The sequence below is a fragment of the Micromys minutus genome, assembly GCF_963924665.1.
Source record: "Micromys minutus genome assembly, chromosome: 30".
Classification (NCBI taxonomy): Eukaryota; Metazoa; Chordata; class Mammalia; order Rodentia; family Muridae; genus Micromys; species Micromys minutus.
The window spans coordinates 17,914,985-17,941,711 of NC_137965.1; the positions used below are offsets into that span (position 1 = coordinate 17,914,985).

General features: G+C 45.4%; 1 protein-coding gene across 1 annotated transcript in view; it reads left to right on the forward strand.

Annotated features, from left to right (window-relative positions):
- Positions 1–26,727, forward strand: part of ARID1B (AT-rich interaction domain 1B) — a 333,380-nt gene that overhangs the window by 222,898 nt on the left and 83,755 nt on the right. Inside the window, exon 5 of the mRNA XM_080941684.1 lies at positions 15,329–15,572. Within this exon, the coding sequence (XP_080797810.1) occupies positions 15,329–15,572 (244 nt within the window). The remainder of the gene's footprint in view (positions 1–15,328; positions 15,573–26,727) is intronic.

The window sequence follows — 26,727 nt, forward strand, 5'->3', positions numbered from 1 at the left end:
TCCAGATAAGGTGGGCTGGCTCGGTAGTGTATGTACATAACTGTGAGTTAGCTGTCTTTAGGTGAATCTGTTTATGGTCCCTTGATTTACAGGGCTGTGTGTAACTCTGGTGTGATCCACTTCCAGGGAGGTGGGAGAGTGAGTTGTGTTTACAAGTCCAAAGAGTTGGAGAACCAGTGAATACATTGACACACTGAAAGGGAAAAATCAGAATGTAGAAGGTCTGTTTGCAGTCATGTGACTGTCTTCTGGTGCTGTGCACAGTACACCATGGCTGCTGGGTGCATTTGCAAGTTGGCTCATCTGCTTGTCACTTAGAAAGTTGTTTTGAAACAGGCTGTCACTATGGCCAAAGCTGACTTGGAACTTACTCTGAAGCCCTAACTGGCCCCAAACACATGGCAACCCTCTTGCTTTTGCCTCCCAGTGATGGAATTACAGACATGAACCACCATGTTTATCTCAGTTATATAGTTACTTCACAAATGAAACGAGTTTGAGATGGTTGTGTGCTATTTAAAATCTGGAATGATGTCTTAGGGAATGCTGGTAGCTACAGCATTGCATGTTTGTATAAAAGTACACAGACACATACATGAACGAGCACATACACCCTTTGCCTTGTTTGATGATATGCTAGTGGGCTCTTGGATATACCTGTCAAACAGAAGCCTGGTGTAAGCTGGGTCATAGAACATGCACAGGAGTTCATAAATACCCACTTGTCATTTTAAAAACAGTGTGGGAGGTAAAGGTTTCCAGGGCTTGTATCAGTCATGATTGTCTTGTGCAAGTCTTACCAGCCGCTCATGTGCCTCTTCCAAGGGGTAAAATGTAATACTTGCCATCTCCAGGATTATCTGAAATAACGCTGACTAGATACTCAGTGACATGTTCCAGAGGACTGCGGGTGGCCTCACACTGTCCACCTTAGACATTAAAAGCTGGCTAGACAGCTTCTAATCAAATGAATTTCATAAAACATTTGCAACTTGCTGCAGGGTCAGCAGCACTGACTTCTTACAGGGAGTTGGTAATTCCTGCTTCTGGAATGTTCTCTAGCAAAACTGCTCCACTGCCCCTGAAAAGACAGGCCTGAAGACCTGGCTGGGTTTCTTCCCCTCCTGAGCACGTGAACTCTCTTTTCACTACTTAGTCATGTTTCCTGCACTAGGAATGTTGTTTTCCAAGAGTCATCCTGTCTGAATGCTGAGAGCGTGCACCAATTGCCAGGGTCTAAAGCAAGCATGGAGTTTCCTCTGTGAAGAATTCAGCACCAGCATGATACTAATAATCCTGAGTGGTAGGTAGTGAGAGGCTGCAGCCAGTGGGGAGGAAATGCACTCCGACAGTCTTTCTGTGACAACCCTGAGGCTCGGCCCCCACCGTGCTCACTTTGCTGCTCGCGCCCGGGGAGGCCGCACCGACACTTGCACGTGCCCATTGTTCTCTTCAGTGAGTGATGCGATTTATGACTACAATTTTAAAAGATGCACAGATTATGAAATCGTCAGTCTACACACATTGATACAGAACAGCAGCTTGTTCCTTTGACATCTTACGTGTGTAGACATAATTATAGGCAGTTACATTTCACATACGAAAAAGGAATGTGCTAGAAGTTAAAGACGTAACGATGGCGTACCGGTCACTTTTACTTCATTTTCGATTTTTTTTTCTCGTTTTTCTTTTCATTCCTTTTTATTTATTTATTTTTAAGATAGTATATTATGCCATGAAACTAGTCTTTCATTGCTAATAGTCAGCTTCCTTCCTGGCAGGAATTTCCATATCCCCTCTTTACTGTGGCTAGTTAAGTCTTCGGAAACCTAAGTTAACAGTAAATGTCCCTTCATAATGCTATAATGACTGCACAGCCATGCTCCGTTTCCTGCCCAGACCCAGCTCTTTAGCCTGGCCCTGGGGTGAGGAAGCCCAGTGGCTTGCTCCCTGCGAGGACCCTCAGTCAGTCCGACAAGCACAGCACCGCAGCACAGACTCTGCCGGTCGCTCGCAGTCCTTCTGTTCTTAACTTTCGGTGATTGCCTGTTTTCCTACTTTTCACATCTCTCTTGGCTAGGCTAAGATGGTTTTATTTATGACTATGTGTGTTTCCGAGGAGGAACCCTTACACCTAAATGAACCGGTAAGAAGCCCATAGAAAAGCAAGTGCCCGCAGGGCTGGTAATGAGAAGTGACAGGACGGCCCTGCTGGGTTTATTTATGACCTTCTGCCTTTGTTAGCTCTTGTGAGAAATTCCTTTCTAACCATAACAAGATTGTCGGAGTTTGGCACTGTACAGAGAAATCCTACCGAGCCCCGAGGCCCACAAACTGGCAGTCTTTCAGCTCATAACCAATTGCTGTGCTGCCCGCAGCCTCGCGGTCCCCTTTGCTCCCCTTTCCTTCAGTTCTTATGCCGGTCTTTGCCATCTTAACGTGCTTGGTTTTGAGGAAGATACCCTTTTTTCTCAGATGCGTAGAATTCTGCTTAGCACTGTGGAAGGTTTCTGAAGAGGGCAGGCCTCATGAGGTCAGGGAGGGGATGGATGGGAGAAAGTCACGTAGCACCCCTACTGCTCCTGGAGCCACAAAGAGTGGTGGACAAACTGTCCTTGGGTAAACAGCACACTGGTTATTAGATTAACTCTCTCCCAGTCCTTTAAGATGGTTTATCTCAGCTCCTTTTGGTCTTCCGCTTCCACACAAGCCTGGAATTTTAAAAGCGTTCACAAAGAATTGTCTTTATAGTTGTGATTATCTTTGGTTGTAAACAGGAATGGGTAACATTAAACACAGAACTAAGTCTTCGGATGAGAGCGATGACAAGCTGTTCCCGTGGTTTTGCTCAGGGTGTGGCAAAGGCAAGGCTGAGCTCACAGCTCTGTCCGTCCTTGATTGACATTGAGCTTCTGCGGTGACAGAACAGCCTAGCGGGTTCTTTCTGAAGTAGTGACAGGCAAATGTGTGTCGTCACATACCAGAGGCCAGCTTTTGTGAGGAGCGTGTGCCACGCGACCTCCACGAGAACACTGTCAACATTCATGGAGCATCAGGCTGGACCACTTAAGCATTCATAGAAGGGCGTGTGCTCACACAAATGTCTCTGTGAATGTGGGTTGTGCACACTCATAGATGTTGTGTTGTTCTTTCTAAGTTAAACTATTCTCTAAGTTTATTTTCTGTTGCTACTCAATTTTTTTCTCCAGTGAAATGACATGGTTTTCAACATGAGATATTCTAATATTCCCTGTTGTGAGTAACTCACTAAACTGAGATCTACGTGATTTCTAGTCCACCATTTTACTATCAGGTTTTGCTATTGTCTGTTTAAATTTATCTCCACACTGTAATACAGAGTAATCAAGATGAGGACCAATGTTTATTAAATGGATCTCTACTAACACACAGTACTTCGGTGTCTTTGAGGCCAACGGCAGTTTTATAGATAAATGGGGAAATTTAAGTTAAGTGGTATTCATTGGGAAGTGGCACAGCCAGAGCTTGAACCAAGGCCTCCTAACCCAGGCTTACCTCTTCCAAGTGACGTGTCTCTGCTGGGCAGTGTGGGCTTTAAAAGATGTGCCAGAGAATCCTGGCTTTGGCTTTTCCACACAGCAACAAAAGGGAGGCGCTCGTCCCGTCTCACAGCGGAGCTGCTGGTGTTTGTGCTCACGCCTGGTCTTCACACTGGTGCAAGGGCTATGTCCTCCTTACACTCGGTGGTGTTTACATTTGGTTTCTGTGTCACAAAAGGAAAAGCAAACCCAGCACTTGTGCACTTGCTATTCTGGATTAACAGCTTAATTAATTTTTACCAAGACAGAAGTATTCTTTCCCCGACACTGTTTGGAAGGTGAAACTAGGGCTTGTTAGCTTAAGAACCCTTTCCAGTGATAGCTGAGCTCTGCCTGACTTGCTGCAGAATCCCACCTAGAGAGCTCCTGCTGTGCTGTTGTCCCTGGAGAAGCCACCTTGTAGAGGACATGGACCAGCCCTTCTCCTGATGCCAGATACCAGCGCCTTTGATGTGCTGTCTGAACCCTGGAACTTTAACTCTCCCGGCATCACTGTGAGGTCATCACACATGGCGGCCTGTCTGCCCTCTTCCTGTGCTTGTATGTGCATGAGAGGAGAGTGGTGAACACAGCCGTCTCTATCCTTCCAGAGCCCAAGGGCTTTTTGCTTTGTTGTGTTTTTATGACCACCCCCAGGTACCAGAAAAGGTGGCTAGTGTTCAAAAGAAAAATGGGCATTTCCCAAGAACTTGGCAGAAGCTGACTTTGATAGTGAGGCAGGAGAAGGGGATTGTGGGAAGGCATCTTCACTCCTGCCCTACATTGATACTGGTGCTTGGAATAAAACCCAATTCACCTTGAATATATGATTTACCTGACTACAGAGGTGCTGGGCAATGTGAGGGTCTGTGCCCCATGCCTTCCCATAGTGTATGTTTTCTGTCTCTTGCACACTCCTTGAAGAATCTCTGTATTCTGTTCTAGTGTGCGGGGCCATGCTCCAGGTAGCCACTGAGGTGGCTGAGAAGTGGCTGTGCAGGGCCAAGAGGAGGTGCAGTGTGGAGCAAGCTCACCCTGAGGCCCTTTTGACCATATTATTTTCCCTATATCACGATCACAGTTATGATTATTAGTACTGAACGTTTTTATCTGCAACCTTGACTGGGGTTATGGTCACCTCCTCTCAAGCAGCTTTCTGAAGTAATATAAAGTGGTTATATGCTCTTAGAAAAAATTATTGTGTAAAAGTACACTTGAATACTAACACTTAAGACGTTAAGTGACCAGCTGGCCATATAGGAAAATAGAAAGCAAGACGTTCTGGAAATCTCTTATCTAAATGAGCCTGTGAGGCATAACAAAAAATAAGAAAAATTCTTGTTTCGGTTGGGCTTTTAGAAGAGCACTGTGTGCATTGAATCTCATTTTAAAAAGAAAAAGTCTCCAAAAATCATTTCCATCTGTATATAACTAAGCCAATTCCATAAAACTAACTTTGAATCCATTTTGTTGTTGTTGTTGTTGTTGTTGTTGTTGTTGTTGTTGTTGTTACTGTTGAGTGTATGTCCCATCTTTCAGGGCTGGCCATTTTGTAGAATGTATGTAACAATAGAAAATAGAAAGAAGCCATCAATTTGGGAGTTGAGGAAACATGGGAAGGTTGGAGGGAGAAAGGGGAAGGAGAGAAATGATATATTTTAATTACATTATTTTTAAAATAAGTACAAATTAAATAAATGAAAGTAGTTTTTTTTTTTAATTGTAATAAATAAGCAGGGACCACTTCGCCTTTACTTTTGCCACTGATCAGAATAATTGATGCCCACCGCAATGCCAGTGAGTGACTTCTCCGGTGTGAGTGACAGAGGGTAGTGTCGCTTTATCATCAGTCCACATTGTGACATTTGTATTAGTATTTTCCTAGCATAAGCTCTTTTAGCTCCAGTGCTGCATGGCATTCCTGAATATGTATGTATCCTCTGTATTGTTAGAAGTTCAGGCTGTTTGCAGTGTGGAAGTAGCCCCCTCTGCTTAGAGACATCTCTGGGTACAAAAATGGTAAACTTAGGAATGGACTGTCTGAGTCACATAATTGATGTGCTTTTAGTGTTAGCAAGTGCTGACAAATGATTGCTCGAAGTGGTTCTACTAATTTATCTTCCTACCCTTTGTACGAGATGCAGTAAAAGAGGCGTCCTTCCTGTTGTTTATAACCATGGCTTCTGTGTTTGCCGCATTGGCGTCATTTAGTGTTGATGAGTGTCACCCTAATTACCTTATAGAGGACGTCACATTATCCCTCACATGTCAGGTATGTGAGAGATTGTCCTGACCACTTGGAAAGGGATGGAGAAGGGCAGCTCTTCCTCACACACTCTGAAGGAACAGGCTGGGGAGATGGCTCAGTTGGGAAGGTGCTTCTGCACAGTTGTGAGGACCTGAGGACAATGTCCCACACCATGTCAAAGCCAATTACAACCCTGTGATCTCAGGACTGGAGGACCAGACACGGGATCAATATGCTCTCATAACCAAGAAGTCTTGACACTGAAGTCAACCTCTGGGCTCCATGTATAAATGCGCGCGCACGCGCGCGCGCACACACACACACACACACACACACACACGTGACAGCACTGTAATAATTGCTGCAGGAAAAATAATGCATGGACAAACATGAGAACTAGCAGACCAAGTTTGAAAGAGGAAGATCCTTGTGCAGCTCCAGATACATCCCTCCCTCCAAGGATTGAGTTCTTTGTGGTGTCAGCAGACGCCACGGCTGTGTGGTGTTCCTAGGAGCTGGAGCTTTGCCTCCTCCCTTATGTGTGAATGATCCCTGCCGCTCTCCCCAGGACAGAGCAATGGCCACTTAGCCCTGGAGAGTCTTGGCCCACACCACTTACTCAGTTGACATAGTTCTTGCTGAGATAAGATGTGTGAGGGACGTGTGTCCTTTCTGTTGTATTCTTGCCCCAAACCAGAAACTCTGGGCTCATGGTGAAGAAACACAAACAGTAAATTAAAGAGCACTCCACCAAATAGCCAACAAGATGTAGATCACAGGCAGACTCGGAAACTGTCCAGGTCCTACGGTACATTGCAGAAGGCTTTAATGGAACCAAGAAAAGGCTGGAATGAAGGAGCCAAGCCTGCAGCTCTGTTGAGGGCTAACAGTCCTTGCGTAGCTGTTAGAGCTGTGGCTCAGGCAGAGGTGCAGAGCCTGTGGAGACCTGGTCAGAGTGTGCAGGAAGCCCCAGCACTGACCTGGTGGGGCGTGCATGGGCCAAATTACTTCAAAATCAAACAAACAAACTTTTAAAATCCAGGAAAGGCTATAAAGCAAACCGTATGGCCCAAGTTAATACAGAAACACCTCGACAACCAAGTTTCAGTGTTTTTCTGCTAACAAAACTTGTCTCTATTCCTCATGGACTCACTACAGTTTGTGACTTGTGTGGTTTTCAGGCCTTGCTTTCTTAAGTTGCTAATTTATTTGCAGTTTCTATGGATCTTGCTGTTTTAAAGAATTTCCCTGTTACACCGTTGAAGAAATACATGTCTCCCGAGGGCTCGTGCCTTTTTGTTTGTAAGTGTTATTTTCAGGGTTCCTGCGTGCTTAGCTTGAACTTCTAAGATAAACACTGACGTTTTGCACCATGAGACATGCAAAAGGTGGTATTGATGGCTTTTCTGTCCTAAAGATTTATGGTATGTTTTCAGTGATAAAAACAGGGGTTGGGAGACAGAGCCTCAATCATATATATTTACAGACCTCGTTAGTTTGTCAATTTCCTCTCAGAACACATGGGTCATTAATATTTATAGGTCATACCTGGTGGTGATATTTACACAACACCAAACCATAGTCCAGAGCCATCCTTGCCCAGTGGTTATAACCAGGTGACCCCCAAGTCGCCTGTGGTTTTAGAGTAGAATATAAAATGTTAAAGGTGTGTGTTGTTCATAGCCAGCTTTAGGATCCAGCCTGATGTTTTGAGACTTCAGACTCGTTTTGTACTTTGATTCTTCGAGCTGTGCACACTCAGAAACTTACCACAGTCCAGAGAGCCACACACCTATTTAACTTAGTGCCGTGTACATTTGTGAAATCACCACAGTCCAGAGAGCATATAGCTCTGTAACTTAGAGCGTGTGCGCTCGTGAAATCACTGCAGTCCGGGAGCATACTGCTGTGTAAGTTCTCGCCGCTTCAGCCTCTCTTTCCGTATTTGTTTAATTCTGTATATTTTAAAAACATGTTTGTTTTGGGGAAATGCAGATTTGTCTTCCGGTGGTACCTGGAAATCTAATCTTTCGTTTTTAAAATTTCACACTTGGAACCCCATTTCATCCTCCACCACTCAATGGTTAAGAGCACTGACTGCTCTTCCAGAGGTCCTGAGTTCAGTTCCCAGCAACCACATGGTGGCTCACAGCCATGGATCTGATGTCCTCTCCTGGTGTACATGAGGGCAGCTACAGTGTACTCATTAAACAAATAAATCTTTTATAAAAACCACTTGTAGGACTTGGCTTGGCTTCCTACTTCTAACATCCTAAGTCTCTACTCTCCATGAGTCCTTCTGCAGCTGCCTCAGCCTTACCTCTCATTGGCCAGCCCCCGCCCCTCAGTGAGCGCATCTTAGGCTGCACCCTCCACAGTCATGTACTCCAGAGACCTCTGCTTTCTGCTCCTAAATCTCCCTACTTCTTGGCATCCACCTTTCTACCTTTGCAAAAGGGCCAACTTCCCTCCAGAACTTGCCTTCCTCTCACAGTGGTTCCCAAGATGTATTCCTTGGGTAAAACAAGCCATTGTGTTTGCTACAGTACAAACTGCCTTACCCCTACATAACCTTGTCCCCCCTAATCATACCTTCTCTACAACCTTACCCCACCACCACCTTATCCGCACACAACCTTACCCCACCACCACCTTATCCCCACACAACCTTACCCCACCACCACCTTATCCGCACACAACCTTACCCCACCACTACCTTATCCCCACACAACCTTACCCCACCACCACCTTACCCCCACACAACCTTACCCCACCACCACCTTACTCCCACACAACTTTACCCCCATACCCCCCAAAACATACCACCTTACTCCCATACAACCTTACCTCCATACCCCACACACACACCACCTTACTCCCATACAACCTTACCCCCATACCCCCCACACACACCATCTTTATCCCCTCCACCATAGAACTTGATGCTTTTTCACCATAAGTTATCTTTGTCTCTCCACTGAAGGTTACTGACAGAAAGTCCAAGTGTGTAAATGCACACAGGCCCTGCCCACTGACGTCTGAAAAAGATCTCTGTGCACATACTGCCTCAGTGTTCCTCCTCCTGCTCCGGCTACACTTGAGTATGGCACGTGCACCCCAGCCTTGCCATTTGGCATTTATTATGCAGCTCTGTTCACATCCTACACTGCACTGAAAGCACCACTTTTCTCACTGTGGTTAAGGGCAGCCGTCAGTCGCAGTGATGGCATAGGCCTGGATTGGAGGGAGGGGCCGTTTTTGCCCACCATGTTAGGTGAGGAATATTTGGAGGGCAAAACAATGAGCTCATCAGACAATACACTGTGGTTTATTCCAGTGGGCAAATAACTGTAATGTCCCGGGCGCCAAATCATGGCAGTGAGGCTGAGTCATTGCTAACACTTAAAATTATTTATAAGGCTATTCCCAGGCACTTTAACAAAGGCTAAGGTTACTTCCAGATGCAGGTTAATTCCAGAGTTCATACGACTGAAGTTATAAACTCTTTTACCAAGTTGACTTTTAATTCAAGACTGTGTTCTGTGGTTAAAAGGCCGATATGTTGCCAACACATCTGGAGGTGGTTATTAGAAAAGCAGAAAGTCACACACACACCTCTCCACTCGACAAAAGGTACACACAGTGAGAAACACCCACTTTTCACATGACATAATTTATGCCTATGCCCCCAGCCCGTATCTACAATGGCGATACGTTTAGTGTTAAGAATGTTCACCTGGGACCAGGGAGATGGCTTGATTAGTGAAGTGCTTGCTGGGTAAACATTAGAACCTGAGTTCAGGGCCCATATTTCCAAATAAAAAGCAAGGCACTGGAGACAGGATCTGTGGGGCTTGCTCAATAGCTGGACCATGGGTGAGCTTTGAGGTGAGTGAGAGATGCTGTCTCATTAATAAACAACAGCAATTGAGGAAGATACCTGAGGTGACCGTAGGCCTCTGTGTGTGATTGCATCCACATGCACATACACTACCCCCACCTCAACACACACACACACACACACACACATGCACACAGTTTTCACTTCAAAACCTTTAAGACTAGCTGTTACTTTATGTGCTGCTTCTTAAAATTTATTTATTCTTTTACAGTTTTATACATTATATAATAAACTTTAATCATAGTCTCCCTCATTAACTTATGCCCCTCCCACCAAACCTCCTTTCTTCCCAAAGCAATGCAAGATGCCCTCCTACTTTTATGGGTTTGTTTTTTTTTTTTTTTTTCTTTTTGAGGAAATAAAAGTGTTACACAACATTTGTAATGGTATGCTTAAGACTGAATTCTGCTTGTGTCAAGTGTCAGCTTAGCTCATTATCCCAGACATGTCCCCTTAAAACAAGAATTACCCACAATGCAATCACTGCTTGAGTAGAGCTGCAGACAAGTCAGGGGCAAGTTGTTCCCAGAGGGGCTCTTGGCTCTCTGCCATGGCATGGACTGACCCACATTTCTCCATGTCATTCCCCTGGCTTTGGTTATATTGTCCTCGTCTTCATGGCATCTGTAACTTTTCTCCAGCCAGCCTCACACATCCCTTGGCTGTGTGTTGTGTATTCTGTCCCGTACAATGAAGAGGTAACGGTTGGAATTTGAAAGCTGGAAGGAGGGTGGTTTTCAGACCTCAGATCAGGATTTGGAAGGATTTGCTCTGTGGACTGTCTTTCTGACATCTTTCATGTTCCACACTGAGACTGGAACTCTGAGCTTTTGAACACTCATTTGCCATCTAGACAAATGAGCAGGGGGAGCCTGGGTAGGCTGCTTACAATGTGGGTTTGTGCTGAGAACCTGGGATGTCCTGGGAATCGAAGTCACTGAGCGTTTTTTTTTTTTTTTTTTTTTTTTTTCTTTGTGTGCAAATTATTAGCTCAATTTTTATATCAACTTTAAGGTACATTTGTATCAAATGCTTGAAGTTACAGTAGAAAAGTAAGCTGGGAAGGTGCGAAGTTACTTTATGGTACTTTACAAGTAGGCTAAGAAGTTAATGATGTTAGATCTTTGACCCCTGAGGTGTCACTTGGTAGTCAGGCTGAGAATTCATTCATAAAATGTAACTGCTGGCTCAGTAGTTTTCAGAAGAGCTTTTGTGGCAAATATTTAAAAGTATTTGCATGTGCTGGATTACATTGTGTGGTGTTTACCACTGCACTCTTTATAACTTCATTTTAATTAGCTCTTGAACATTGGAATCCATCCTGACTTTGAACCATGCTTAGCATAAGTGTCCTTAAATTTAGGGTCTAGTTGAAGGTATGCATGTGGCATATATGTGTATGCATGGGTCTGCTTCTGTGTGTGTGTGTGTGTGTGTGTGTGTGTTGGTGGGGGGATCCTGCTGCTGAAGATCACTGAGAGTTTGAAGAGTTAGGAACTGGCATTTTACCCCATGCCTGAAGCCCCCGGGAAGTCACAGTGAGAAATCATTAGCTGTGTCCTATTAAAACCCTGAAATGAGGCCTGTGCCTCTTGCACTGATTGAAGTGTCTTCTGTCCCTGACTCTGTTTATCCCATGTCCTCATGTGGCACACTTAAGCAAGGGAGGCCAAAATGTGTGCCATGTGGGGCTGCTCACCATCAGAGCTGATTTCTCCACCAGCAGCTAATTGTATTGAGAGCTGTGGCTTAGAGTATTTGGAAGTTCATTTGCTTTCGGAAAACTCACTTATTTAATTAAGCAAGGGAGTACAATATGCTAGCTTATTCCCAGCTCTCTAGATCAGTATCATGTCTCCGGTGTTGACTGAACTTATCCTGGGCTAACATGTGCTAAATTGAACACCAGACCATCAAAGCCAAAGAAATATTTATGTGGTAACTTATAAATGTTGACGTGCGTATTTTCAGGAAGGTGCATGCAATGTATAGACTTGAGAAAGGGTGTGCTTCGTGTTTGCCTGTAGCTCTTTCAAAGTGGCTCCACCCTGTCCTCACTGTGTCACATAAGGATCAGGCTTATTGTTGTGCTGTGTTAATTCATAGAAAATCACACAAGATCCCTGTTGCTCTCTGTACTATTTCTTTCGCTGTCCAGTCACTTGAGTTAGACCAAGATGTTTCCTCAGACAGTGAGGGTCTGAGGTCACAGTGGTAAAGTGTGCAGAGACCTTGCCTTGAAATGGTTTTTAAAATTAAAAGAATAAAATAAAAGTGCTGCAGGTTTTCGTGATATTTGAGATGGGAACCTTTAAAGATAAATGGACCCTTGGTCATGAGCTCACCTTGGTTGTGTTGAAAAAGATTCAGTATTAAACAGAGAAAACCCAGTTTGATAGCAGAACCTTAATAAATCAAGTTATGAAGGCAAAGCAGTAACTTCACTCTTCCTTCCACTGAGAAAGAGGGGTGCTGTGAAGCAAGAACCACAGCCCCCAAAGAACCGTCCTTCAGCCCCTGACCCGCCAGCCCTCCAGCAAGATGAATGGAAGCTGTGTAGCTTGAAGGTGCCTTAGCTGTGAGAGATGCAGGGTTGCTTTTCCTTTGCAGGCCTCACAGATCTGACAGTACTCACCAAAGAAGGGAGCTGGTGCCCTGCTGACTAACTGTCCTCCGGGGGAGTGTTAACAAGGCTGAGTGCTTAAACCACTGCTGAACTTCCTTTATTAGTATGCTTTAAGATAGCTCTACACACAGAGACCCGCAAGGTTCTGCGGGGCGGGAGCGCTTCTGTATCATTTACATATAAAAGTTCCGAGTGGGTATAGCAGTAATATAAAAATTATATCTTTTTATTGCTCTTCTGGTGCAGCAAGGTCTAGTCAGCACTGAAATTCTGATGACATGTGAACACAGAGGAAGCCACCATTTTTATATTTTCCTCTTGACACTTCCTTGATCAGCCTGTTGAATAGCAGAAATGGGTTTGATGCCTTTGCAGCATGCGTGGAGCTCTCTGAGCACCCGGATTTGCCGCCTTCTTCAGCGGTGATGTGGATTTTTAAGAGAGGATGGGGAAGAAATTTGTAGGTCATGCAGAGAATTTCAGAAATTTATGAGTAACATTCTGGTTTTTATGAAGGAAGATTTGCATAAAATTATTTAACTACAATTGAAAGCTGAATTTACATTGTTTCTGTTTAACTCTGTTTGGTCTGTAGTAGAAAATGTCTGTCTAGCAATTTACCAAATTACCTTTTCTGTAAAGGTGTGGGTAAGTGTTTCCTCTGAAGGGACCTTATAGGGATGGAGTACACCCCAGTTGTTGGTGCTGGGGAAGCACTGGCTCAAAGGTTTGATACAGGACCCCCTGTGAACTCTGGTGATCACAGGCTTAGTCACAGGCACCCACACATTTCAAGTCATCTTGTCCCAAAAGTCTTTTTCTTTTGTAGCTTTTGATTTTTTTTTAAGAGAAAACTTGCAAATATATGGGAATTGTTTTGTTGGTTTGGTTTGGTTTCTTTTTCTTCTTATCAAAGCTAGTTTACTGAGACAAACCCCACTCACTTTGGGCCGACTAGCCAGTCACATCAAGTTGTAAAGTTGAGCTTGGTCCTGTGGAATGAGACATCGCCACTGCCCCATGAGGGGTAAAAAACAAAAGCCATCTTGGCGAGTGTCCTTGCTAGCACTCTAGGTTCTAGGACATCCTCTTGGCAGAAAGAACTGATTTGCAAAGTTGCCTTCACTTTATGTTCTTGTTCAGTGCTGAGATTACTCGTTCCCAGCATAACCCTCCATTGCAGTCAGTACTTTCAGGAGGTTGTGAAACTGTTGCTGGTGAGTGTGCAGGAACTAGTGTGCAGGCGGAGGTCTGTGGCTCAGCTGAGACCCAGCTATACGGTTATACGTAGTTCTTTGCATCAGGGATGAGATGGTAAATGTCCTCAGTCAGCCCAAGATGCCTGCTCCTTTCCCGAAGACCCACACCTGCTCAGTTCTCAGGACGGGCATTGTGAGGATCGAGCAAGAAGTCCAGGAATGGAAGAAGGGGTTCCTTTCTCTTCAGACATGTCAGCCTAAGTTTTGTTCATCAACTGTACTAATTGTGTGGATTGGCTCATTCCTGAGTTGTGTGGCATATTACTGGATTAATAACCTTCCTTTATTCCTACCTGGCTTTGTAAAAGCAAAATCTAATTTATATGATCTAAGGGGGACCGTCTCTGAGCCAGTGAGAGTAATCAAGTTTAAATAGGAAATTGTACCTGAGGAGTGTGCAAAATCACGTATGCCATTCGCCCACAGCAAAACCATTTGTTTCATCTTTGAATTCTGAAGAGTCTGATTCAGTTTCCCTCATCTATTTGAGAGTTGATAGTACCTTTTTCTGAGGTTAGATATTTCAGTCTTGTTATTTTTCATAAGCAGAAATTTAAAGATTACTCTTTATTTTACTTAAATCAATGGTATTCTTGTCATGCAATGTTTTATATAAATCCTAGTTTTATGGGCCTTATCAACTATAGTGTATATTTTTATCTTTGATAACAAGCTCTGAGAAGGAAGCTCTGGTACAGCTCACTGTCCAGGCTGAGGGTCTCGTCTTGGATTTGTCAGCTGTTTACTTTCTGGGCTGAATTTCTCCTGAGCCCCGAGCATCCTCCAGAATCTGTCTTGAAAGCTCTTACTTCTGAAGACGTGATAGTGAGCAAGGTTACACACGGGCAGAGCTGCGTGGAGCACATCCCTTTAGAACAGCGTGCCTGCTCTTTTATCTGCAGGCTTAGGCTCTTCCCCTGCTTCGCCTTTTAGCTGAGCTGACCACCTAAGGAGCTGTCATACCAGCCGATGTCTTCCTTCTGGGCATCTGGTGAAGGGTTCCCCTTCCAGGCCTATAAGCACAGCCACAAAACCCTTCTCTCCCATCTTGCGTGAGTTCCCTTCAGTTGCCTATGTTCTCTCATGAGGATCATGACCTTAAGCAGTTATTACTCCAAACCTCTGTTCTGTGGATTTTTCATGTGGAGATTCTAGTACCTTCCTTTGAGGGTGTTGTAGTCAAATTAGATGGTGTTAACAGTGCAGAATTGTTGCATAAGGGCATATCTTGTAACATTAGAACTCTTTTCTGACCATATAATGTCAAAATAATTCACTATTTTATTATATTGCTTAAAGATGGGAGAGATTTTCACCACAAAATTCAGTTATAATTTTGACAATTATTAAATTACACCATCCCAGCTTGAATTTCCTTATGACAGCTCCCCCTATCCTATAGTTGCTTGGATTATTGCAGTCTTCTTGTAGGACCACTTGTTACCCCATCCCAGTGGTAACCCGCTGCCTGGTACAGCGTTTGAATAGGTGCACAGCTGGGTGCTGGTGGCAGAAGGAAACCTCCAAGTCACTGGTGAATGCAAGATGTAGCTTGCCTTGTGTTCAGTTGATGTCAGGCCTTCTGCGTGAGTTTGCTGGAGTCTAGTGATGGCCACTCCGAATCTTGGTCTACCCATCCACACTGTCTCTGAAGGAGTGATGCTGTGGCTTTCAAACCATGTTTCCTGTGCTTGCTGTCCACATGTATGAACACCCGTTTTCTCTTTTTTTCCTCAGGACCTGTCTGGCTCCATAGATGACCTCCCCACAGGAACAGAAGCAACTCTGAGCTCAGCAGTCAGCGCGTCCGGGTCTACAAGCAGCCAGGGGGATCAGAGCAACCCAGCTCAATCGCCTTTTTCCCCACATGCATCACCCCACCTCTCCAGCATCCCTGGAGGACCGTCACCTTCTCCTGTTGGCTCTCCTGTGGGAAGCAACCAGTCGAGGTCTGGTCCGATCTCCCCTGCGAGTATTCCAGGTACTGCTGTCCCTTCTGCTCCTACCCCACCCGGTGTGAAGACAGGTCTGGCTCAGCAGCAGTTCATACTCTGCCTTCCTAGGCACTCTGTTGTATTCCTTGAACCATGTGTATGATTACACATTAGGGATATAACAGTTTTCCACCAAACAAATGAGAGTTCCAGTTTCTAAAGAGTCAACAAATGAATGATAAAAGACCAGCTACTTTAGATGAGACAGCTCAGGGCTCACCAACTACTTCCAAATGTTCAGTTTGCCAGAAACAAACCCTTCACTGTCTCCCATCTTGTAATTATCCTGTAGTGAGGACCCTCCATCAATATGTGTCCTGGAAATGAGATTGCTGATGCGTGTTGACCATGTATATAATAAGGGGTTTTCTGACATGTTCTAGATTTGGTGCTCATTTATGATCCTAGCCACACACTGACTGTGCCCAACAACAGTCTGAAGTGCTGTGCTGATACAAGCTCAGACGTTCTTTCTGACAGTTTGTGTTCTTGATAACTCTTGTGATTACTGGACATCTGCACCTCTGTGCGTGTGTGTCTTGTCTGTGTGTATGCATGTCTGTCTGTGCTTGTGTCTGTTTTCTAGGGATTCTTAATTGCTTTAAGCACAAGCATCTTTCTGGTATGGTATCAACTGTTCAAACCCTCTCAGCCCTCCATTATTACTCATCAAATTAGCTTTCTGATATCAGAGAGCTATAGTCATGTTTTGACATGCAGTGTTTGCTGATGTGATACAGACAGATGCCAGAAAGCACGTTCCATGTACCTGTTAAGACGAGAATTGAACAGCTAGAAAAGTTCTTATTTATCATCTTCTCCCCCCAAAAACATAGTTTTAAATAGATAATTTTACCTATTTTACATTTTATTCCTTTTATGTTTTTACAAAATACATAGTGTGTGATATTTATAAATAATGTTAGCCATACGTGGAAGAGTATGTACAGACAGGCAGTGTGCTATATATGCAGCGTAATTAGGAAGTGAGCCCCCATGGGCCCATCACCTGCTCTCAGAATGGTAGTACTAGGGTCAGTGACAGCTCCCTTCCCTCCTCTTCCCCATCTCCGCTGGTTCAGCTGGTCTGTCTTTATCAGTCTTAAAGAATTTTATATCATTTTTAGCGTTTGTGTTACTGGTTTTATTTACTATGCATCTATAGGAATGTGTCATAGTGTAGCTGAGCCAAGCTGACACTCAGCACTGCACACCGGCTCTCAGCACACCGGCTCTCAATCCAGGAAAGGCCCAGGCAAACCCAGCAACAGTCTCACGAGCCCCACTCCGTGTGATACATTCTATCTATCCTTTTTTTATAAAGGTTATGATTTTATGATTCTATAATTTATTGGGAGACAGCTGAAGTTTCCTTTTGTTTCAGCTAAGGCATTTTGTTGTGACTTTCTTTCCAAAGTATTTATTTGACCTCACAGTGGTTACATTGAACCTGCACTGACTTGTCCTTAAAACTGACACATCTTAGCCCTGGGGCTGTTCCAGTCTCCAGACTCCCCAAGGCAGGTTTGCCATTCAGATGGCTTCTGCTACTGGGATAGAGCTGTTTGCCAGAAAGCACTGCCCCAGTGATGGGGAGTAACACCCAGGGCACTGTGTTTCACAGAGAACTTGTAGTTTGTTCTGAAGTAGATCTGAGCCTTAATATCCTCTCGCAGTTTTCTGAGGTGTGAGACAGTGATTTTTTTTTTTTTTTTAATTCCTGGTCTAAGTGTTGACAATATATTTACCATTCCAAATAGGGATTTTGTTGTGCAGTGTTTCTGAGACAGTCTTGCTCTATACTGGAGACTGGCCTGGATCTTGAGCTGATTCCTGCCTTGGCCTTCCAAATACAGGGATTACAATTGTATAGCACAATGCCTGGAACTAAGTGGACAGTTGAATCTTCCATTCTCGTTGGTGGGTTTTGGTTAGTCTGTAGAACAGCATGCCCAACAGGCAGGCTTGCTTCGGACACATGCTGTGGATGGCTGGGCAGACCCCACACAGCAGGCTAGGCTCCCCTATATTAGCTCTCAAGGAAATGCCCCATAGAAATGCCAACAGTCTAATCGGATGGGGTGAACCCTCCTCAATTTAGGTACCTTCTTAGAAGGTGTGTCAAGTAGACTATAAGATCAGCCATCACTATTTCTAATGGTGATCTCTGTGCATTCAGGGGTGGGGCACGCCAACTGATAGAGCCTACCTTAGTAGATGAAGGGTCTTCTCTCCGTCTAGAGTCCTATTTTTTTAATTTATTTATTTATTTATTTATTTATTTATTTATTTATATGCTTTACAACCCAATATCAGACCTTCCTCTCCTCCTAGTACCCCCTTATATAAGTCCTTCCATTTCACTTAGAAGGGGAAGCCCCCCTCTGGGTGTCAACTCCCCCGACTCTCCATCTCACCCTCCCACCCACCCTACCCTCGTCCTGTTTTTTTATAACTAGGAAGAACATGGGTCAGTCTATATGACAGTTGGGATTAAGAGTGAAGAGCAACAGTGAGGAGACGGGACTGTCCCGAAGCCCTACCGACACCTCCCCATTTTCTCTGAACACAGTGATTTAGCCTGACGGGTCGTCCTGCTGCACTCAGAGGTCAGAGGCACCTTGAGTCTCTGTGTGATGTGCACATAGGCTAGCAGCTCAAAGTCCTGTTTATTTCTCCCATTTGCCAGGATAATGACAACATTAGTCAACTGAGCAGTGAGCCCCATCCCCTGCCAGACTTCCATACACTGGAATGGGCTGCACCTGGGACAAGGGCCATGGTGGGGACAGGGCTCCCACCTTGTAATCTGGAAGGGATGATCCTTTCTCACTTGGACTGAAGAGCCAGGAAACTGACCATCTTTGCCTAGTCCATGTGAGAGTGATCCAGTGCATGAACTTCAGTGATTCCTAGTCTTAGAACCCCCCACTCCCACGCTAAGCCTAAGGGTGTTCATCTTGGAGAGGGATGGGGGGTGTTCTAGGGGATTGAACTCAGGGCCTTAAAATACTAGGCAAGCACTCTGTCACAGAACTACATACCCAACCTCCAAATGTACTTTGGTTTTTTGTTTGGTTTGGATTTTATTTGTTTGTCCTTTGGTTTTAGGGAAACCAACCCAAGGCTTGGCACACAAGGCAAGTGCTCTGCCACTGTGCCATGTCATCACCTGAGTATAAGATTGTATGTCATGGTCATTAAATTTTCATGACAGGGTTTTCATGAGGCTTATTTTAAAAGCATGACCCAGTGTGACCTGTCACCTACTCATTGTGGTGGTCCATGTTTGTAACCATAGTACCTGCTGCAGCAGAGGCACCAATGCTGAATCCAGCTGGGCTATATGGTGAGACTTGTCTCTAAAGAGTATTCAGCCCCAGAAATTGTCACATTTACACCCAATTTGCATATAGGTTGGAAATGACCAAAGGAGTTGATTTTTACTATTTATTTACTTTTAATTAAAGGCTAATATATCTCTTATCGAGAGACTAATTTAGCCAGATTTCCTCCCCACCCCTCATTTCTCATCTTTAGTTTTGTTGGCTGTACACTGCAGGCTGGGTGCCACACTCCCTGCACTTGATTTTGAGTCTATACATTCATGTATCCATGTCCTGTCGAGGTTGCATGTTTCCCTGAGCATGACTCTCAGCCACTGAACATCATATGTGCAGCCTGTGGCTCCCTTTCTCTGCTGCTTGCCCTTGGCCTCAGCAGCAGCTTGTTGGGTCTGCCCTTGCCTGTGGACTGGCTCTCCAGTATTGCTTCCCCAGCAGCTCACTCAGAAGCACCAGCTGGGCCAAAGCAGAGCCAAATGCTATGTGCATTCTTCCTGGTGCTGTTTGCCCAGGGTTTGTTGCAAAAGAATAACTATTTCTCTCTGCCCTGATAAATGAAATTGTCACCTATGAGCCTGGAATGTAGATCAGCACCCCAGTGAAGTGTCCTGAGTGGTGACTCACATTCTTGATACTTTGCACTGTCGGCTGCTCCGTTGTGTTGGGAGGCCAAGGTCAACCCGGGGAGTGTTCAAGGCTCAGCCCCAGATGCCTGATGGCACCAGCACACCTGCCACTCCTGGTGTCTTCACTTCCTGTGCTCTCTTGAAATGTGGGTGGAGGTTTCCTGTTAGGGACATTGATTGCCTCCTTACTGAGCACGAACCATGGCCCAGTACCTCAGGTAACTGTTGTGAGGTGGCAGGAGTGCAGGCTGCCCTGTGTGCACTTACCTGGCCTGCTTTCTCTTACCTTCTCCTCATTTCTCACCTTCTGTTAAAGAGCAGAGCATCCATCCTCCTTGTGGGTAGGGCATCTGTGCTTCATTTAGGTTAGCTTGTAGTTCATGCGGAAGTGTTTGCTGTCAATATCTTCTAATAACCAATTTTGTCACATTTTAGAGTGACAGTTTAAGTTACAACCCAAGAGCTCCTTGCAGGGGTTTAAGGAAAATGGCTTTTGGATATACACATATGTGCCAGATTGGACCCCCACCCCCACCCTCCCAGCTCTGCTCAAGCTGAGTGAGCACCAGTCCGTGCACTGCAGACCCCTGAGAGCCCTGTGTGGAGGTTTCACTGGCCTTGCCTCCTGAGCCTTGCCTCACAGATCACTAACAAAGCACAGCTTCCGTTTAACCAAGGTCAGCTTTTCCTGCCCGTGCCGTATTGCAGCCGAGATTGAAGACCGGGAGCGGGACTGTGCGGGGCAGTGGTGGGCAGGCAGTGCTCTGGTCTGATGGCTGCTTCTGCTCTTTTGCATTGCACATGAAGCTTCTTTGGTTTTGTTAATGGGTGTATAAGTGTTCGAACTTTGGGGTCCACTCAAGGCTATTTTTGGTTCTTTGCCTCTGGTCTGCTGTGTGTGGACTTGTCGATCTTGTCTTACTGTAGATGTCCATTGACAGGTTAGGACAAATAATAGTGACTTATATAGTCACGCATCTCACCAAAGACATGGCTCTCTCTGGCCATTCCTGTGTGGTATTGGTTTTTATTGTAGGAAGATTAATCCAAGGTAGATCTTCCTACCCATGATATCAGATCGGAGTTGTATTTAATACAAAGGCTCCTGTTTTTGTTTTCTTTGTTGTTTGCTTTTAGGTTGTATAAGCATTGCTGTGTGCTTTGCTGATAGAAATGGCTTGCCCATCTCCCCCCTCACTCCTCCTCTAACCCACTGCTAGCCAAATGAGAATGAGGGCTTTGTTAGGTAGGTCAAGAGTCCAGAGAGCTCGGAAGAAGAGCCTAGAAGCACTCTCTCTCTCTCTCTCTCTCTCTCTCTCTCTCTCTCTCTCTCTCTCTCACTCACTCACTCACTCACTCACTCACTCACACACACACACACACACACACAGCTCCTGCACACCTGTCCTCTTCCCAGGAGGCGACATACCCCTGCCTGACAAAAACCTCTAGTTTCTGTGCTTTGCAAAAGCTTGCCAGGATAGAACTTGCAAAGGAAGCTTGGCCAGAGATGGCCTGTGCTCTGTGAACTCCAGTTCTTTAGAGTTCAGCCTCATTCCAGAGCTCTGACCTTCCAGCTCCCGGACAATGAATGCTCATCTGACTTGCCCTCAGACAACAAATGCACATCCTGTGATATTTAAACAGCCCCAGCCCCTCCTCAGCAAGATACTAAATGACGTCCAATGGGCTTCCAGAGCTGCCTGTAAAAACAAAATATTCTGGTCAAAAGACACATTTTCTTAATTTGACATTCACACAGCAGATTCAGAAAGGATGCTAACTGGGGAAAGAGAAAGCTGGACGGCAGCAAGGAGCTGGTGGAGGGCCAGAGCGAGCAGGAAGGGCGGTAGTGAGCAGAAACGGTAAAGGTTCCTGATGTCCTTTGTCAGGATTAGTGTCTGTAACCAGACCACAGAGGGCGCAAACCGTGTCTCTCTTGTTTAATCTGTTCTGTGTAGATTTTTAAATCTTTCAAGGCTCAACCCAAGCCCATCCTAGTAAATACATTTTCCATGGTTTAACTTATCCTTAATAAAACTCAGGGTAAATTACAGGTTTGTTTCTGTGTGTAAGCATTTCCCGGCCAGTTTTCTCTCAGCATTGCAAGTAAAAAGCTAGGCATGGTACTGCGGGGACAGCAACCGGTTTGTGTGTCTGCGCTAACCTCCTACCTGCTGAGCTCACATCCCAGCATCTATCACATGTTCCGTTTTGGCTTCTCTGGAGGTAAAAATTCTGTGACAGCTTGTTCCAAGGGGAATGCATGCTGCTCATTGGCAAACCGAGCAAGCAAAAGAAAGAAAACTAAACACCGAGTGCCACTGATGTAGCCATGTTTTTAATCTGTGGTTGCACAGGAACATCAGTTCAGCACGTCTACTAACTGAGAAGACTTCCCCAGTATCTTTCCCCTTACAATGTAAAATATTTGTGTGTTAAACAAAGCAATAATTTCCCACCCTTTCCAAATGATGCTTAGCAACAGCGAGGGAGGCAGACAGGGCTTCTGGTTTTGAGAGATGGTGTGCAGCTCTAAAGAGCTTGCTTAGGGAAAGGGTGATGTTCAGCCTCTCGTTAGCAGCCTATAACACCTCGTGCCACAGTCCACCCTGTGAAAGAGCTCACTAGACCCAGTCTGGCATCCTCCTGGCTGGGAGATGAATGTGGTGCCTATTTTCCAAAGGAACAAGTCTTCTGTTCCTCTGACACATTTGAAATGAAGCTTTTTCTCCTTCCTCTCCCTCCATATTCAGAGGCCAGGAGAGCACCAGGAGCTTGTGCTCATTTCCACCTGACCTTTCACCTCTCTGATTCCCCCCTCTAAGCTCCTGCCACCCTCTTGCTTCCCCACCCCCCTCCCCATGCCTGGTCTGTCCTGTGTCTGTGTGTCCTTCATTGCAGTTGTCTGCTGAAGTGAGAGGCGCTCACCTTGTTCATTTCTGGAGCTAGTGGAGCGTCACTGCTGCACATGGACATGCAGCAAGCAGCATGCCGCCTCTGGAAAAGTGGCTCACCTTGACCTGCTGTCCTGGGGACTCGAGACTTGTGGAATACAGAGCTTTTATGAGCTAATTGAAGCCCAGAAGAGGAAAGTGTCAGAATCTGTTTTGCTACGTTTTGGGAAATGGTAGCAAAATGAATGGTGCATAGAGCTGATGTGTTCATAGAGCTGATGTGTTCTGAAGCTTCCATGTGAGTGTTCTAAAGCGAAGTGAGGCCCTGATAGGGAAGGACTGTTCCTTCTCCTTCCCTGTCTCTGGCCCAGCTGAAGCTGAGTACTGTGATGTGTTGATTGATTATAGCCGTTAAGTCTGGTACTAATCAGTTTCATCAGTTACTCTGACTCACACACATGCACCTTTGATTTCTCTTCCACAACGGGATGATGTGGGTTGTCATTGACTAATGAAGAGCAGAATTGATTTCAGCATGAGACAAACGGAATGCCGACACCAATCCTGAAGCGCATTCATCTCTAATAATCTACATCTGCATGTTTATAAATGGTATAGCCAGGGATTGTTAGTGTTGACATTCTCCCTTCCAAACAGAAAGTGACACCAGGGTTTGTACTTGCAAACTGCTTTAAATGCACATAGCAGGGTGTGACCTTGCAGATGATGCCGATGCACTGCTGCATGGGTGGCTCTTTGCTCCTCAGATCTCCTGCACCAGGCCTGCCAGCCGGGCTGCCCACACATGTCCTCCCTTCCTTCTTTTATCTCCTTCTTGCCGCGTTCATTTCACAGAGGTTCTAGGAACATGGGGAAATACACAGGGCCTGCATGCGGAGGCCCATGTTCTCACAGAGTATGGGAAAACCATGAAGGACGTAAGTAAATACCTCTTGGTCTGGGTTAACCATTCAGACTGGAGTTCAGATCCCCAGAACCCAGGTACAGGGACTCCTCAGCAAGCTAGCTATAGAGTTTGATTGGCAGGTCCTGCCTCAATCAATAAAGCCAAGCACATTATAACTAATTTGCTACATTTTTATTATTGATCTCTTACTATGCCTAAAAAATAGAAAACTTTTATCAGAGGCATTTATATATATGGAAAAACTTAGTTAATATATATATTAGTTCAGTGTCCTCTGCAATCTCAAACCAGTTTTTAGAGTGTATCCCTCAAAGGGACAAGAGGACTGTTGTCTGGGACTTTGTGAGGTTAGGCTGTGGGTTAGTGCTGTGGGAGCCACTAGAAGGGGAGTGGGCAGGAGCGCCATGCTCCGGCTGAGGCTTTAGGCATCGTTGTGGCTACTAGGTAAGGGGTAGGGCAGAGTCGGCACTCTGGCCATGGCAGGATTCTGTGGAAGGATAGTCACAGTAGCACACAGCAGGTGTGTGGGAAGGAGGAGGAGATGGGGGATAAAGAAACTGGAGAGCAGTGATGTTGCACAGTAGAAGATGAAGGGGTGAGGAGGTGGAAGGGAAACATTTGGGTTGACCCTATTTCCTGTGACCTTTGTTAGCAGTTCTTTCTAACCATTCAGAGGGAGCTCTTGATTTGTTTGTTTAACAGAAAGTTAGGTGTAAGTCTGGATACAGGGGCTATATGTCCGTGGGTTGACGTGACACTAGAGGTGACTAGCCTCCTCAGTCCCCAGGGGCTGCAGAAGCACGGATTGCTGGCCTCACCCTCACTTTCCTATTCAGCAGCTATGACTACCCAGAGCCTCCAGTCAGCCCCAGGCGTCACTGGTCCCTCATGAGGTCTTCATTGCTTGTTTTTAGTGTCTGGGTGATATTACTTAGTCATCAGTCACTGAGAAGCCACTAAAGGCATTTCTGCCAGTTTTGTCTGTTTTCCCTGACCTTCCTAGAGCTAAGTTATGAACTCAGTTGGTAGTACTGCCATGGTGCCAAAAGTAAAAGATGCTATAAACTGAGGCCTGAATACACACACACACACACACACACACACACACAGAGAGAGAGAGAGAGAGAGAGAGAGACATGCACACACATAAGATTATGGCATTTAGGTTCTTTTGATTTTTTTTTTTTTTTGAGGCAAAAACACGCCATTTTTAGAGAGCTTCACCTCAGTCCTCAGTGTGTTGCTGTCTTCTCCCTCCTGTCTTCTCCCTTAGAAACAGTCATGGAACAGATCTTCATTTCCACCTTTGCCCACACAGCCGAGTTAAACTACACTGTGCTGACACTGGTACCTGTATTATCCATCCCATCTCTCAAGATCCAACTGAGTGAGTCCCTTTGCTGTCATTAAGTGCAGCTTCCCTTTTCACCAAGGGTGGAAAACCATGCCTGGCCAGTAGAGGGCGCTCAGTAGATGTTGACCAAATGCTAGCATGCCAATTCTGAGAGGGAGGAAGGAAAGAAAAAGGGAGTCCAAAAAACAGCTCTGAGGTTAATTCCAGGGCTCACTTTCCTACTGTGCTTGTGCCTTAGTGGGTTGTCTCTCTGACCATTCCCTGCCCTCCTCAGAGAGGATAGATCGTTCTGTTTGCTTTGTGTTTAAGTGCAGCACCTAAAACCCTAGTTCTCAACTTATAGGTATTAGCCAAGCCTTCATGTCTTAAGGCCTTTGCCTGATTCTGATCTTTCACAGAAATGCATTAGTGTTTGTAGCAAAATAGTAGCTAGTGACTAAATCCCTGCTTCAACAACAGGTAATACGCTCTAGATGTTTGAAAAGATGAAATATTTCAGGAGTGTGCTTGATAAATACCTAGCTAAGATCTAAAGTAAGCCTGGTGCATGCATGAAGCTGTGGCCCAGGATGTGTGTCCTCCTCTCTGCGTCCTATCGGTCTTTGTCGTGCCCCCTCCAGCTAGCCCTCATATCACAGGCTCCAGGTAACCTGGACACAACTCAGTTCTCAAGAGCACAACCCCTGTTTCACACCCAGCCATGCTAGCCAGCTCAGCCACCCCCACCCCGAACCCCCTCACCAGATTGAGCCAGCTCTGCCCCACAGAAGGCCCCTCACTGGACTGCACTAGTTCATGGTTTAGCTGCCCACTACCCCAGGTTTCACTGTGCACCCATCTTTTCAAGCACCACATCTATGTGAAACTGAGGGGACCTCAGAAATGTCACTCAGATGTTACTATATTTAAATGTGAGACGTGGTATTAGGTCGACTATACAGTGCTTTAGCTTTTAAGTTTAAAAGTAGTTTTGAGCTTAGAATATCGGTTAGTTGGTTTAGTTTGGAATATCGGTTAGTTGGTTTAGTGTCTTCCTGGAAGGAGTAAAGCCCTAGGTTCCATCTCTAGCACCATACAAGTAAAGCGTGAGTACATGCTGAGGACTTAGCCCTTGAGGTTAAGCCAAGGGAAATTAAAGACCAGCCAGGACATGAGACCCTGCTGGAAAGGGAAGAAACAGCATAGTCATCCTAGTATCCTGTGAGCATGAAGACCTGAGTTTCCGTCCGTGGTACCTGTGCCACAGGCCAAGTTTGTCTGATTCCTGAGGAGGAGGCAGAGACCAATGGAGTCCTGGAGCTGGCTGGCCAAGCACCTCAGCCCAGTCATGTGCTTGACTTCAGTGAGAGACCCTGTCTGTGATAATAAGGTGGAAAAGACCAGGTCAGCCTCTGGTCTGCACCTGCGCACACACAGGCACACATACCACAGAATCAGCCTGTTCATCAGTCAACATAATTGAAAATCAAAGGTATAAAAGTTTTAAGTTGTATCACAAGAATAAACTGCTAGTGTACTTTCAAATGCAATAAATTTTTTAAACTTTTGGAAGCTAGGTTAATTTCACACATAAATTGATTAATTACATATTTAAGACATTAATTCTACATTTAGTAGGATAGAAACTGGATTTTAATCATTATGTGTATGCATGTGGCAGAGGACATGCTTATCCCGTGTGGAGGTCAGGATAAGGTGTAAAGTCCCTTCCTGCTGAACTCACTCGGCCACCAGGCTCGCATGGCACGTGCCATCTTCTCCCCGACACAGTGTCAATTTCCGTGCTGAAATTCTAGTGCCCCAACCAGCACAGCTTTTCCTGCCACCTGCCACATCCAGGAGCAGTGTCACCATGCCTACTGACTGGGCGGTGTGGTGACACATGGCCTCTTGTGCCTGCAGGGCCCCCTCACTTTCTCTGAACAGCACCTCAGAGGGTGAGCCCATCCCTCCTACGTGGCATGTCAGTGTTGCCCGTGTGTTGGAACCCAGA